Below are 14,329 nucleotides of genomic sequence, written 5' to 3'. Positions count from 1 at the left end.
AGCGTCCTCCGCCTTCTCGGTCTATCATGAGCACTGTGAGTAAACAAGCAACACAATAAGCAACTTCCTGATCTCATTTTCTCAGGCAGCCACCGGAACGCTGAATGATAGCTCTGAGAGTTTCAGGTCCTGGCAAGCGCAAGAAAGAGGGGCCACCGCAAAGGGAAAAACAAGCTAGGCCATCACAGCAGGCAGGAAACAACGACAAAGTGATCTTACTTTCATTAGGCAGCTCCTCCCAATCCAGGTCATCAAGAGGGGCCGAGGCACTGCTGCCACTGTCGTCCAGGGTGAGGATGAGGGGAACATCATCGTCCATGCTCACAGCCATCCTGTCCTTTCAGAGGCTCTTACTCCACAAACTTTCAGTAACGCCTTTTTCAGGTCCACTTGTAAAACGCTTGTGTCAAAACTTCTCCCCAGAAGGTCTTCCGTCAGGGGTGTCTTCCAGACATATGAATCTAAAGGTATGTGCACCCATCTCTAGAGACCAGAGTTCAAAAAAAGGACCTAGTTACTTGCTTTTGAGAAGCAGCGCAGGATGCTAGGTTCAATGGCAGTATTTACACACGAGCTAAATTCAAAAAGTCAGGTCTGGGCTGGCTGTTCTGGTCAGCGCACGGCTCGCAGTACAGCATGGAAGCAAAAGAAAGTGTTTCTTGACAAACTCCTGACTGCTCAGCGCAACGAGAAGCAGGCAAGCGCGACGCGTCCAGAGCCAGCATGATGCTAAGTGTCACCGTCACACATGGCTCCTTCCCTGGTTGTGCCAAAACACCTCAATTTCAGGTGGGGAGGGCAAAGAGGGAGGAGGCCAGTTTGAGCCTGCCCACATGAAGTTCCCGTGGGCTTTTTTTACTGATGTCGCTGTCACAAAGTCACCGATTTCTTTAAAATGTGGAGGAATGGAAAAACCAAGCAGGCCCCGGACAACGTTATGGGGACGCTCCCCAGCCGGCTCCGGCACGCAGCCGCTCCTCTCCCCCGTCTCCCTCCTCGCAGGCCGTGGTGAGGACGAACTGACGGCGGAGGCCGGACCTCCCGCGGCAACAGCCCGACCGCGCCGCTGACGGGCCCGGGCCCGGTGCCCTGCGAGCCCAGCCGAGCCGCCGGGGCGCACCGAGGGCCGGGCCGGGGGCCTTACCAGAGGAGAAGGACGGCTGGGCGGCGAGCCTACGGGAGAGGGACACCGGGACGGGATATCACCGCGCCGGGGACGGACGGAGAGAGGAAGGAAGGAAGGGAGGAAGGAAGGGAGGGAGGGAGGGAGGCCGCCCCTCCCCGCCGCCCCCGGCCCGCGCAAACCGGCCCCACCGCCTCTCCCCCGCTTCTTGCGGTCCCCTCGGGCAGCCCGCGGGTGGTCCCTCCCCACCCCCACCCCGCGCCTCACGGCTGCGCTTCCCTCCCTCCCCCGGGATTCCCTCCCCCGGCCCCGCCACCACCAGCCTCAGCCCCGGCGAACCGGCGCCCGTGATCGCTCCGACCCCTCTCCTCAGCGCCCGCCGCGCGCCGCCCCACCCCGCCGCCTCTCATTCGCCAGGCCCGGCGAGGGCTTCTCCCTGAGAGGCCGAGCCTCCCTCCCGCCCGCCAATCCACGCTCAGTGCCCGTTCCGCCCCGCCCACCGCCGGACCCCACACCCCTGCGAGAGGATCGGGATTATTCCCGCCTACCTCCTCCTTCCCTCACTTCGCCTCGTCATTGGGTAGCAGCACTGCCTCTCCGGCCAGGGAGGGTTGCTGATTGGCCCGAGCTCAGTCGCATCACGCATCAACGCCGGGAAGGAAGGGGCAGGCTCTCGGGGAAAGAGCGCGAGCTGCCATTGGCTGTGTTGATGCCCCGCCCTCGGAGTCAGAGGTGAGAGGAGCGGTCACCTAGCAACGGCGGGACGCGGGCGGGCGGCCGGGCCCACCCTGAGGGGAGCCCCGGGCCCGGCACTCCCACGGCCCCGGGATGGCCGCGGACCCCGGCCTCGCCTCGAGGTGGGCATGTTTCTGTTCCTGGGCCCCGGTCTGGGGGTGCCGGTGGCTGCAGGGAAGATGTGGGCCCTGAGGAAGGGCGGCCTGGCCCAGCCGAGCTGGTGCTGTGAAAGGCAGAGGGCCCCGTCGGTGAAACACGCGCTCCCAAGCCCCTAGGGCACCGTCCATCTCCGACGAGGTGAGGATTCTCAAGCTGGGAGCAAGCAGCCCCAGCGCATAATGAATAAATTTGTTCCTCAGTCCAGGCTGAGCATTCGCCTTGCAGGCAATGTGCTGAGCCAGGGCCCCAGGACAGCCCCTCTGAGCCTAAGCCAGCCTGACAAAGCTGCCTGGCTTTGCCCAGTGGCTCTGATTTTGCCACCAGCAGGACTCCTGTCAGTGTCACAAACAGGTAGGTAAGGCCTCTGTCAAGCTGGAGCATTCCACTTTGCACCGCAACAAGGGCATCCATCAAATTACCAACATCTCCGCAAATGAGCCTTTTTTCCACCCAACTGGCACCTCACCATGCCCTCCCCTCCTTGGTATTTCTTTCTTTGTGTCACCCTCCAGGGCTGGATTTACAAGGAGATTGTGACGAGAGACCTCAGGAAACAGCTTGCAAGAGTTGGCCAAAAGACTTAAAAGATCCACGTCCCGCAGACCAGGCAGGAAGCAGTCAAACAGCAGAAAGAGGAGCCATGGGCTTCCCCGAAGGGGTATACTGAGCTATGGAGGCACACTCCGCACCAAAGGACACAACTCAAAATACTTGTATTGGAGCACTGAGCCATCAGTGCTGGCTTTCAGAGAGGTACTGCGGGAGATTAAACCTGTGGTAGTGCCATCAGGTCAGACTGTTGCCTGCTTCGGGTAATCACCTGGCTCCTGCCAGCTCCTGGCAGGATGCATATGCTGTTTTTCAGAGCGTACCTGCTCCATCACAGTGCTCTGCTGATTTCAGTGGAAAGCAGCCCTGTAGCAACACAATTTCAACGACCAAGAAAGTAGCTTACTCGCAGGACCACCTTTTAACCCCATCAGCTCCAAAACCACCTCTGCAAAGCACTGGGCCGGTTTGGAGAGGCCACAGGCAGGCCAGAATGTGGAGCATAGAGGCTACCACAGATCAGGCAAGGTGTGTGCTGAACAAGGGGGCTGGTATGGGCTAAGCAGAGCGAACGTAATACTGCCCAGACGTAAAACCATCTTTTACAGTTGTTTGTAGCACCTAGGGCTGGGCACAGCTTATTTTGGAAGATAAACAGTTCCGAGATTGGCTGGTACTTTGCTGAGACACACCAGACAAAGAGTCAGGGTTGAGTCAAAGGCAGAGAGATTTATCTCAGTGCTGAGCAGATATTAAAATGAGAAATAAGAGCAGCAGGAGGCAGGAGTCCCAGCTGTGATTCAGGCCACTGTATCCTGTCGGGCTTGACAGTGCACATCTGGAGCTAGGAAACAACTGGACATTTCCCCCATCTCATTTTATTCAGACTTGGTGCTTGCTCCACACAAGCACCAGCCTCCCACAGGCAGGGAGCCCACAACAGTAACAGAGCGCCTTCTGCTCTTGTGCTGGACCGCACAGCTTTGGAAGAACAAGAGAGCAGGGCAGTAATAAAGCGTCAAATGTGAGCGAGAACCGCAGTGTGAAACTCAAGCAACCCATTTATATTTTAACCAACATTGTCCTTGTGGCATAAATAGCGAGGAAGTGCCAGTTCTGACCTCCTGACAGCCTGGAAGCCCTCAGTGAAAACCTGGGTCAGTGTGGGAGAGGAAAGCATGTGGCTGATGTGATGGGGTCTAGTTTTCCCTGTTGATTCCTTGGAGCCTGAACATAGCAGTGGGGATAAACTGGCCACCCTCGTCATACAAGCCACTGTCAACTTGTTTTTCAGATAAAATCTCTTTTCATTTCATGTACTCCAGCACTCCAATATTGCACTTTGCATCCTGCTTTCGGGTTCAGCAGTTCTCGGCTGTTTAGATTTTCGGGGCAGTTACCCCAGTTTGCTGATGACTCGCCTCACAGGATCTGACTCATATCCTTAACCCTCTTGTCTCCATCTAGTGTCCAAATCACGCTTTGGTTTCTCTCCCAGCCCACTCGAGAGATCTGCAGGCTTAACAGCTTGCACGTCACTGTGCCGACATCCAAATTAAGCTGAACAGGCTCAGATTCACGTCAGCACCCCCAACGCCTCCTCTGACAAGGCCCTAATTGCTTTCATGACCATACAGTTTTTACCCAGGTGGAAAAAAGCTGCTGGATTGCCGCAACGCAAAGTGTAGGAAGCGGCCTGAATGCTTGATGCTAACGTAAGGATCCTCACCTTCTCAGGTTTTTAATAACATCAGGTTATTCTTGCTTCCTATGTGCCGGAGCACCAAGCCCCAGAACTGCTGACTCCCCAACCCTCCTCCTCTGCCCGGCTAATGAGCACGTTGGGCAAGGAATAAATTGCTGCCGGGTGCCATCAAAACCACCCGTCCCTGGCCTTCCACAGGCGGACACAGCCTGGCTCTTCCCAGGCTCCCAACAGCTCACAGCCCAGTAGCTGGGTTACAGCACCTCTGATATAACCTGCTTCTCAGCAAAGCTCTTGGCTCAGGCTCAGCCCCGTTCAGACCACAGAGAGGTGGCCTTTTCTTCAGTGTGGTGGCAAAACAGGCTCTGACCTGCGTGTGCCTTACTCGTCAGAGTCCCCATCAGAGGACAGAGGCCATCTGCAACATAGGGAAGCTGGCAGGGAGATTCAAAGGAGTGTGAAGGTATTTGGATCTGGCACCTCTTGAAAAGTCCCATTTAGGCACATTTCCTTTTTTTGGTCCCTCTGGGAATGCTCAGTTCAACAGCCGGGGGCCATTCTACCTAGATTTGTGATAGGGAAAAGGATCCCTGCAGGCATGTGCAGGGAGAACCTGCTGAAGACCCTCCAGCCTGCAGTAACCAGTGTCTGCTGTCTTGCCAGGCCGAGCGAGAGGCGCTTCATGCTGTCTGCACCAAGGAAAAGGCTTGACCCGAAGGAAGAACACACTGGCTGAGGAGAAGCAGTGAATGCAGCGGGAGAAGAATGCACGGGACGTGAGGGCCATGTGCATCCAGGCTGTGACCTGTGCTGCCACTCACATCCTGAAAAAGCTGCTTGTTCCAGACACTCCTCACGCTGAAGACGAAGAAAAAGGGAGAGGGCAAGGCCAAAAAATAAGCACAAAATCTATCCTCTGTCCTCCATTCTTTACTCCTGCATGGCTGCTTCCTCCCTGGGGCTCAGCTCTCCCAGATCACAAGCATTAACTGAGACAAGCACTTGCACTAAGGCCTGAGCCTGCCAGGGCTGGCTGTCTCAGACAGAATACAGCAGAGCAGTGGCCTGGTGACACGTCTCACCATTTTAGGCTGAGCCCTGCTGCCTTTCAAAAGCAAGAATAACCTTTCTTGCCAACAGGACTGGACCAGGAGTGTCCTTCCTGGCTGGCCCTCCTGGCTTCAGCGCCCTTCATGTGCCAGAGTGGGTCAAGGCCCAACCCTGCTGCTGCTCAAGGGGGCAATAAAAGAATTTCTGTGGGCAGAATGATGCCCTTAACCTGGCTGGGTTTTTCCTTGGGTGACTTCGAGAGAATGCTTCCCTTTGCACGGGAGGGAGTTACCAGACTCCCAGCAACCACCTGTGTTCCCTGACCTCAGCAGCTCATCACTGCAGCCTCCCTTCTCAGTGCAGCAGTGACACTGGCTGCAAACCCTGAGTCACCTGGCTTGCATCCTTTATCTGCCTCCCTGCCTGTATTCCTAAAGACCGAGGTGCTCTTCCCCACCTCGGGAAGGAAATCAAGGAGGAGCAGCTTTGCTCAGCCTTTGGAAATGCTAGCCATGCCCAGATCGCAGAGCGGCACCCTGTGGACCAAACAAAAGGCCCCAGCAGATTTGCCTTGGATCATTTATTTGGTGATGAGCACAGCATTGCTTGAGAGCACCTCACGACCCTCAGTACAAACCACAGGATTACATGTCCACATCCTCATCACCAGAAGCTGCTGAAATCCCTGTGTCATGTCCTTCTCTGTCACAAAACCCCATCCAGCTCAGGGGCATCCCCCTGCCAGCAGAACCAGGGCAATGATGCCATTCCTCACCTCTCGGCTCATCCTCCCTTCTCCTTCTTGCCAAAGGAGACCTTTAAAGTGTTGATGAAATGGAGCAAGGCCAGCAGAGAGCCACCAAGACCATCAGGGCTGGAGCACACGTCCCATGCGCAGAGGCTGAAGGAATAGGGCTCATTCAGCCTGGAGGAGGGAGGGTTTCAGGGGGACTCAGAGCAGCCTCCCAGTACCCATGAAGAGGAGGTGACTGCAAGGTCTGGGCCAAGCTTTGGGCTCAGGTGCACAGCAGAATAAGAGAACTGACACAAACAAAGGCAGGCTCTGACTGGATATAAAAGGAAGCTTTTCACCCCAAAGACAGTCAAGCAGTGGGAGACAGCGCCAGGGTGGCTGTGCAGCCTCTGTCCTTCAGGGTTTCCACCCTGCAACTGGACAAAGCCTGGAGCAGCCTTGCCTGAGGCCATTGCTCACCTGCCTTGAGCACAGGGCTGGGCTAGAGACCTCCTGCGATCTGCTGGGATTGTACACAACAGGCAGGATGAAGCAGGACTCCTCTCTCCCCAGAACTGGTCAGCAGAGGTCCCTGTCAGGGTCCTCAGACCTTAACTGCCCCCGGCCAGCCTCGCCTAGGACCTCCACCATGGTGGCACCCTCCACTCCCTGGTCTGGGGGCTCCACCCGAGCTCAGGCCCTGCCTGTCCCTCCCGAGCTATGCTGTAGGTGTACCTGTGCCTGGTCCTTCTCCTGGTCGGGCCCCGGACCTACGCTGTAGGCAGTCCTGCCTCCTGCTGCTCCAACTTCCCGGCCAGAAGGAACCTGACTCGTTACTGTTCCTCATCTGATGACCACCAGACAGTCAAGTGAAGCTGCTGCAACCACAAGGCTGTCCCGCTCCAGTGCTGCGGTCACCCTCGGCTCCCAGTTCATCCTCCCACGTGAAGCAGCCCCGGGATGCCCCAGGGTCCTTGGGGACTGCTCCCACCTCAGGCAGGTGAAGGCTATGTATGTCCAGAGGGACATTTGGCTTCACTTCCAGGGAGGCCTGGGTTTGCAGCCACCCACTGCCTTGGAGCTCATGGCTGAAGAAGATCCAGACATGCTTTTTGATCGACCCCTCATCACAGGGCCTCGGGGGGTCGCAGGGGCTGTCAGAGGGCTCTGGTTTTTACCCCTTTCTCTCTTGGCGTTTCCTGAAGCCAGGCAGAGCCCATCTGAGGAGGCGTTCAGCTGGCTCAGAGACTGGGAACGTCCTCTGCCGGGAGAGCCCGGGCCCTCGCAGCCCAGATCGCTCTCGGGACGCTTCCAGATGTAGGACTTTCCCTTAGGTCTTCCCTCGAAGCCTGCTGTGGCCGGAGATGCAGGGACTCGCAGGTGGATGGCTCTCACCGGCGTCTCCCTGGAGCGCGGGGAGAGGCCGGGCTGGTTTCGGGGGGCGGGCGGGGGGCTCCAGAGCAGCGGATGGAGCTTGGCTACGTCTTCTTTCCTCATCTGAGGAGCTGCCCAGGCCGGACCCTGGGGCTTGGCGCCGAAGAGGGACTCGTCGCAGTAGGATGGAGCGCGGTTCCTCACCCTTCGCGGGGCAGCAAGCGGAGAAAGCCGTGTTTGTCAGAGCGGGCAAGGAGGGCGCGGAGACCCGGCCTGCGCGACGCGGGAGCGACCCTCGGGGCTCCGTGAGGCTCGCCCCGGACCCTCCCCAGGACCTGCCGGGCCCGGCCCGGCCCAGCCCCGCCGCTCCGGGCTGGGCGGGAAACACGGACCGAGGGGCGCTGCCAGGCCGCCCCCCCCCGAGCGCAGGGAAGCACCGCGGGGAGCCCCGAAAACCGGGCCGCGCCGCCGCTCACCTGCACTTACTCCTCAGCCGGGGGTCGCCGCCGCCGCTACCAGGAGAAGCCGCCGCCGTCGCCCAGGGGGGCGCGAAGCTGGGCGGGGCCGGGCGAGCCCCCGCGGGGCTGCCGAAGAGCGACTCGTCCACGAAGGATGCCCACGCCCGGCGGAGGCCCCGGCCGCGGCGAGGAGCAGGAACGGAGCCGCGTCCCACTCCTGGCCCCGGCCCCGCCGCCCGCATGGCCGCGCGCCACCCACGGCGGGGGTGGGATGGGCCTGGGCCGGCCCCGCCCCTTCCGGCCCCGCCCCCGTCGCGTGCTTCCGCCGCCGCCGTTCCACCGACATGGCGCCGTCGCGGGCCCGGGGAGCGCCGGTAGGGCCGGGGGGGGGGGGGGGGGCGGGGGGGAGCGGGGAACGGCTCGAGGGCTGCGTCCCCCCCGTGTCACTCGGTTCGGTGTCCCCTGTGCTGGTGTGGCCGGTACCGGCGTGCCCGGGCCCTACGCGTCCGGGTACCCTGTGCTGGGGTCCCCGGTGCTGGCGTCCTCGGTACCGGGGTCCCCGGTGCCCGTGTCCCCAGTCCCCGCGTGCCTGGTACTGGTGTCCCCAGTCCCCATGTACCGGCATCCCTGGAACTGGTGTCCCCAAAATCAGCATCCCCAGTCCCCGTGTGCTGCTGTACCTGGTACTGGTGTCCCCAGTCCCTGTGTGCTGCGGTCCCAAAAACCAGTGTCCCCTGTCCCCCTGTGCTGCTGAACCTGGTACCAGTGTCCCCAGTACCGGTGTCCCTGCCCGCTGGGCTGCAGCGCCGTGGCACTGCCAGGACACCCACCGCCGCAGCTGTGTCCCCCTGCTGTCCCCAGGTCCCCACGCCCCTCCTGCCAGCCTTCCCCACCGCTGAGGAGGATGATGGCGCCGAGGCCGAGCCGGACACACGGGCCATGGTGCGGGCCCAGAACCAGAAGAAGAAGAAATCCGGGGGCTTCCAGTCCATGGGTGCGTGTGGGGCAGGGGGCAGCCCTCCCGGGGTGGGGACTGTCCCCTCCTGCCCATGCCCCCTCACCTATCCCCGTCCCTGCAGGCCTCAGCTACCCCGTCTTCAAGGGCATCATGAAGAAGGGCTACAAGGTGCCCACCCCCATCCAGAGGAAGGTGAGCTTGGGGGGCGGTGGCACCCCGTCCCGGGGCAGTGGTGGCGGGATGGGGGCGGTGACGGCGGTATCAGTGACGGCAGTGTCTCACAGAGCATCCCCGCCATCCTGCGCGGCCGGGACGTGGTGGCGATGGCACGGACGGGCAGCGGGAAGACGGCCTGCTTCCTTATCCCCATGTTCGAGCGGCTGAAGGCACCTAGCCAGGCTGGGGTGCGTGCCCTCATCCTCTCACCCACCCGCGAGCTGGCCCTGCAGACCCTGAAGTTCACCAAGGAGGTACAGGGGACATCAGGGGCGAGTGGGGACAGCGGGGGCCAAGAGCTTTGGTTTTAACGCCCCCCCATACGTGTTCTTTCTCGCCCCACAGCTGGGCAAGTTCACAGGCTTGAAGACAGCCCTGATCCTGGGAGGAGACAAGTAAGCTGTCCCCATGTCCCCGCGGGTCCCTGCTTCCCTAAAGCCTCCCCAAAACATGAAGGGCTGAGCTGCCCTGCGCCGCCCCAGCCTCTCCCCACTCTTGCAGGATGGAGGACCAGTTTGCTGCCCTGCACGAGAACCCTGACATGTGAGTGGGGGTGCGGGGAAGGGACCTGGTGGGGAAATGGCCCCCAAGAGCTACCTGCTCTCTGGGAACATCACTGGTGTGTGCCTGAGGGACGTGTCCTGGTGTTCCCTCAGAGTATCTTCCCGTGCTCCCCATGGGGGATGAGGGGGTCTCTGTCAGGTCTTCTTTGCGTTGGATTTGGGACCTGTACCTGGGAACATGTGGGGACACCGTCCCCCCTGGCCTGGTCCCATCACCAGCTCTGTCCTCACAGAATCATCGCCACCCCTGGACGCCTGGTGCACGTGGCGGTGGAGATGAAACTGAAGCTGCACACTGTGGAGTACGTGGTGTTTGACGAGGCTGACAGGTCAGCGGGGCACAGAGGGGGTCCCTGGGGTCCCTGGGGCTGGCAGTGTCCCCGCACATGGGGTGAGGGGATGGAGGAACTAAACAGGTGCTGCCATGTCCCGTGTCCCCTCCCCTTCAGGCTGTTTGAGATGGGCTTTGCCGAGCAGCTCCAGGAGATCATCGCCCGGCTCCCAGACTGCCACCAGACCGTCCTCTTCTCCGCCACGCTGCCCAAGCTGCTCGTCGAGTTTGCCCGGGCTGGTGAGGAGCGTGGGGCAGGTGGCAGCTGTGAGGCTAGACCTGGGGGGAGCCTGGGGATGGGGACACGGCCTGGTCCCGCAGCTGGGCTGGGCCCAGGACTGGCAAAAACGAGTTGGGTTAATGCTGGGCCAAGCGTGTGTCCCTAAGCCGAGGGATGGGGCAGGTCCCAGTAGCACATCCCACAGGTGACCCACGTCCTGTGTGTCACTGCATCCTGCAGGTCTCACCGAGCCGATGCTGATCCGTCTGGATGTGGAGTCCAAGCTCAGTGAGCAGCTCAAGGTGAGAAGGGCCTGGGGGGGCTCAAGATGGGCTCTGTGTCCCCCACCCCCTGCAAACCACCCTGCAGTGGCTCTAGGCTTGGAAGGAGGGGTGGCAATGTCTGGCGTGGGAACGCAGAGGGGCTGAGCTCTGCCCTCCCTTTGCAGCTGGCTTTCTTCCACGTGCGCGGGGACGACAAACCAGCCGTGCTGCTCCACCTGCTCCGGAGCGTGGTGAAGCCCCAGGACCAGACAGTCGTCTTCGTGGCCACCAAACACCACACGGAGTATCTCAAGGAGGCAAGTGGCATTTGGGGGTGCCCAGCATGTACCTCTGTTAAAGGCTGTCGGGGGTACCTAGGACCCTTTCCAGACCCTCGTGGGGTCTGTGTCTGTGGGCACATCCCTGCTGGAGTCTGTGCCTCTGTTTCACTGGGTTGAAGGAGAAATCCCAGCATATGAGATCATGGAGGTGCTGCATCCACCTACCCATCGGAAAGAGGGGAGAACACAGTGTGGTTTGGGGGTCCAGGTGGGCACCCTGGGGCCTCAGGGCCCTGTGCCTTGGCTGAGGGTGCATGCCCAGGCAGGATCTCTTCCCCCCTCCCCAGCTGCTGACATCCCAGGGCATCCGCTGCACACACATCTACAGCTCGCTGGACCAGACTGCCCGCAAGATCAACATTGCCAAGTTCGCCCAGGGCAAGTGCCCGGTGCTGCTGGTCACTGATGTGGCCGCCCGCGGGCTTGACATCCCCATGCTGGACAATGTCATCAACTACAGCTTCCCCGCCAAGGCCAAGCTGTTCCTGCATCGTGTTGGTGGGTGCCAGTGTCCTGTGCGGGTTCCTTGCAACCTGGGGGTCCTGCAGGGTGACAGAGAGAGTGTGAGTGGGCTGTCCCTTGTCACCTGTTTTTGCCATCCCTGTGTCCTGCTGGGCTGGCACTGAGGCCCCTGACTGGGTGGTGATATCTTTGGGGCAGGGGGTTGCCATGTTGTGACATCAGGAGACAGGCTTGGGGACAAAGCAGGGATAGGAATGTCCCTGATTTCCCAGCTGGCCTGTGGGGGCTCTTGGAGGCAGGACCAGTGCCTTCTCTTTAAGATGCCACCGTGGTGGGCTCCCCTTTGCCCCCTTCCCCGGTGACCCGCAGCCCCTTGCCAGCCATCCCCACCTGGTAAATGTCACATGTGTGGGCTCTCAGAGGCACCAGTGGGTCCCTGCCCGGCTGGGTGCCAGGTCTGGTTCCCCACTCTCCTCCTCCCGTCACCAGGTCGCGTGGCCCGAGCTGGCCGGAGCGGCACTGCCTACTCGCTGGTGGCTCCCGATGAGATGCCCTACGTCTTTGACCTCCACCTCTTCCTGGGGCGCCCGCTCATCCTCGCTGGTGCCCAGGAGATGCCCGCTGGTAAGGCAGACCTGGCTGCAGGCGTTGGGGTGGCTGCATGTCCAAGCTGGGACACTGGCCATGTGGCCACTGTGGTTTTATCCTTGGCCAGTGCTGAAGTTCTTGGTCTTGTGGTTGGCATTCGTGCAGAGGGATGATATGCTGTCATGACTGGGGTGCCGCTGGGGAAAATGGCGTGCTGGCTGCTCTGACACACCCTGTGTGTCGGGGATGCTGATTTAACACCACCGAGCTCCCCGTGGCTTTTAGCTCCACTCTGTTAAACCCTGGATTGCTGCCATGCCTGCTGCAACAATCCCAGGGTGGGTGCCAGTGAGGTGACACAGTGTCCCCTGGGCTGCAGATGCTGGCGGGGTCCTGGGCCGCGTCCCCCAGAGCCTGGTGGACGACGAGGAGTGCCTGCTGCTGACGGACCACGAGGGCTCGCTGGAGCTGCGGAGCCTGCGCCGCGTTGCCGACAACGCCCACAAGCAGTACCTGCGGTCCCGGCCTGGCCCCTCGCCCGAGTCTATCAAGAGAACGAAGAACCTGGATGTGTCCCAGCTGGGCATCCACCCGCTCTTCAGTGGGTGCCTTGGGGACGCCGCGGGAGGGGAGCCCCTTCCCCTCACCAGGGAGCTAATCTGTGCCCCTCTCTGTGCCCCTCTCTCTCCCCAGGCGCTCGCTTCGAAGACACTGAGCTGGAGAGGCTGAAGTTTGTGGACAGCATTAAAACCTACAAGTCCAAGGCGGTGAGTTGAGAGCCATCTTCGGGCATGAGGCGCGTGGGTTGGGGTGGGAGGGAGGGTCCACGCGGCCGGCCGTGCTGTTCGCTGGTGCTCATGCTTCCGCCCCGGGAGCAGACCATCTTTGAGATCAACGCCACGTCCCGGACGCTGGCCAGCGCCGTGATGCGGTCGAAGCGGCGCCGCGACCATGCCCTCATCGAGAAGTACCAGCGCGGGCAGCAGGAGAAGCGGGAAGCGGCTCTCAAAGGGCAGGGGCTCTGCCCGGTCCCCGCTGCACCCAAGGAGGGAGGAGAAGGAGAGGAGGAAGACCTCCAGGTAACAGGGCAGGGACGGGGGGTTTGCCATCGATGCAGAAGCTGCTGCAAGGCAGACTCGGCCGGGTGCTGGCAGCACCAGGGCCCCCGGGCTGTGCCAGGGCTCAGGGAACGGTGCAGTGACTGGTGGGGGGACGTGGGTCCTCCATCCCATCCACCATCCTCTTCCAGGATGTGTTCTCCACCGTGGTGGGCCAGAAGCGAAAACGGGGCCAAGGGGAGGAAGACGGCGCCAGGAAAAAGCCGCAGCAGCCGGCGCAGCGGGACGAGGACTTCTACATCCCCTACCGGCCCAAGGACTTTGAGAGCGAGAGGGGGTGAGTCCAAGGGGGCTCCTGCCACCGGCCTGCCGTGGCCTGTGCCTCATCTCATCGCCTGCCCTTCGCAGGCTGAGCGTGGGCGGCGAGGGCAGCCCCTTCGAGCAGCAGGCGGCCGGAGCCGTCCTGGATCTCATGGGTGACGAAAACCACAACCTCAACAAGAGCAAGCAGCTGCTGAAGTGGTGAGTTGGGTCTGGCCGTGGGGTGGGGGTGGAAATCCGGGCTGGGAGTCCCACGGCTGGGTCCCACCACCCTCCCCTCTCTCACAGGGACCGCAAGAAGAAGCGGTTCGTGGGGCAGACAGGCCAGGAGAGCAAGAAGAAGGTGCGGACGGAGAGCGGGCGCTACATCAGCAGCTCCTACAAGAACAACCTGTATCCTGCCTGCGGGCACCACTGCCTGCTTGTGCCGTGGCGAGGGAAGCGGAGCTGGGCCCGCCGGCAGCCGCGCAGCGTCATGCCCTGCTCCCAGGGATCGATCCTGTGCCAGGGCAGTGGCGTGGGGAGGGAGGTTGGTCAGATGCTGCGGTGGGTCGAATGATGAGGAGTCGAGTGATGGGGTGTCACCGCATGTTCCCTTAACCCACCCCGGGCCAGCTATGAAAAGTGGAAGCAGAAATACAAGGTTGATGAGCGGGACGAGGACGAGGAAGACGAACGAGGCAGGGAGCAGTTCAGAGGGAAGCACAAGCGCGGGCACGGTGAGTACGTGGAGCAAGCGATGGGGCCCTGCATCGTGTCGCCACCACCTTGCTTTGGCCTCCGAGCTGAGCTTGGCTGTGTCTGCCCCGCAGGGCCCGGGCAGGCCCCTGCTCAGGGGAGGGTGCGCTCAGAGCTGAAGAACAAGCAGCAGATTCTGAAGCAGCGCAAGAAGGCGGCCAAGCAGCGCTTCCTGCAGAGCGGGGGGCTGAAGCGCCTGAAGGCCAGGAACCGGCAGCGGGTGCAGGAGCTGCGGCAGATGGCCTTTGGGCGCCGGGTGGGGGCTGCCAAGAAGGGCAAGCTGCGGAAGAGGGTGTAGGGGAGGGGGCCATACCCCAGCAGCTTCCCCCTGTGCCGGGGCTGGGTGCTGAGGAAGGAGACATTAAATACTTGGCTGGTTTTGCA

At 61.3% G+C, this 14,329-nt stretch overlaps 3 protein-coding genes across 4 annotated transcripts in view; 1 reads left to right on the top strand and 2 right to left on the bottom strand.

Annotated features, from left to right (window-relative positions):
* Positions 1 to 1,527, bottom strand: part of TPCN1 (two pore segment channel 1) — a 50,445-nt gene extending 48,918 nt beyond the window's left edge. For both annotated transcript variants that reach the window (XM_075110260.1, XM_075110259.1), the window contains exons 1-2: positions 1,463 to 1,527; positions 220 to 1,173 (exon numbers count right to left, since the gene is read on the bottom strand). Coding sequence is in view for 1 of the 2 variants with exons in the window: in XM_075110259.1 (XP_074966360.1) it covers positions 220 to 331 (112 nt within the window). In the remaining variant the exon portion in view is untranslated. The remainder of the gene's footprint in view (positions 1 to 219; positions 1,174 to 1,462) is intronic.
* Positions 1,528 to 3,275: 1,748 nt separating this feature from the next.
* Positions 3,276 to 8,174, bottom strand: RITA1 (RBPJ interacting and tubulin associated 1). The gene is made up of 2 exons (XM_075110278.1): positions 7,905 to 8,174; positions 3,276 to 7,633 (listed from the first exon to the last, which is right to left on the bottom strand). The coding sequence occupies exons 1-2, from the start codon at positions 8,126 to 8,128 to the stop codon at positions 7,090 to 7,092; spliced, it is 768 nt and encodes a 255-aa protein (XP_074966379.1). The 5' UTR covers positions 8,129 to 8,174; the 3' UTR covers positions 3,276 to 7,089.
* Positions 8,171 to 14,329, top strand: DDX54 (DEAD-box helicase 54). The gene is made up of 20 exons (XM_075110258.1): positions 8,171 to 8,260; positions 8,748 to 8,880; positions 8,966 to 9,036; positions 9,129 to 9,314; positions 9,406 to 9,455; positions 9,562 to 9,603; positions 9,857 to 9,952; positions 10,073 to 10,194; positions 10,415 to 10,476; positions 10,623 to 10,754; positions 11,066 to 11,276; positions 11,730 to 11,864; positions 12,208 to 12,429; positions 12,522 to 12,595; positions 12,707 to 12,907; positions 13,078 to 13,223; positions 13,295 to 13,408; positions 13,496 to 13,600; positions 13,823 to 13,926; positions 14,020 to 14,329. Exons 1-20 carry the CDS (start codon positions 8,231 to 8,233, stop codon positions 14,241 to 14,243), a joined length of 2,460 nt encoding a protein of 819 aa, XP_074966359.1. The 5' UTR covers positions 8,171 to 8,230; the 3' UTR covers positions 14,244 to 14,329.

This window comes from Phalacrocorax aristotelis, chromosome 15, assembly GCF_949628215.1.
Source record: "Phalacrocorax aristotelis chromosome 15, bGulAri2.1, whole genome shotgun sequence".
Classification (NCBI taxonomy): Eukaryota; Metazoa; Chordata; class Aves; order Suliformes; family Phalacrocoracidae; genus Phalacrocorax; species Phalacrocorax aristotelis.
The sequence above is the reverse complement of the archived record's forward strand: the minus strand, read 5'-3'. Positions and strand labels throughout refer to the sequence as shown.

What these genes read in the sequence shown, in the direction of transcription:
- DDX54 (XM_075110258.1), top strand. Translation starts at nt 8,231, where the DNA reads ATGGCGCCGTCGCGGGCCCGGGGAGCGCCG. An exon ending in CGCGGGCCCGGGGAGCGCCG is followed by an intron (nt 8,261 to 8,747) that starts GTAGGGCCGGGG and finishes TGCTGTCCCCAG; the next exon opens with GTCCCCACGCCCCTCCTGCC. An exon ending in AGCAAGCAGCTGCTGAAGTG is followed by an intron (nt 13,409 to 13,495) that starts GTGAGTTGGGTC and finishes CCTCTCTCACAG; the next exon opens with GGACCGCAAGAAGAAGCGGT.
- RITA1 (XM_075110278.1), bottom strand. Translation starts at nt 8,128, where the DNA reads ATGCGGGCGGCGGGGCCGGGGCCAGGAGTGGGACGCGGCTCCGTTCCT. An exon ending in CGGCTGAGGAGTAAGTGCAG is followed by an intron (nt 7,634 to 7,904) that starts GTGAGCGGCGGC and finishes TGCCCCGCGAAG; the next exon opens with GGTGAGGAACCGCGCTCCAT.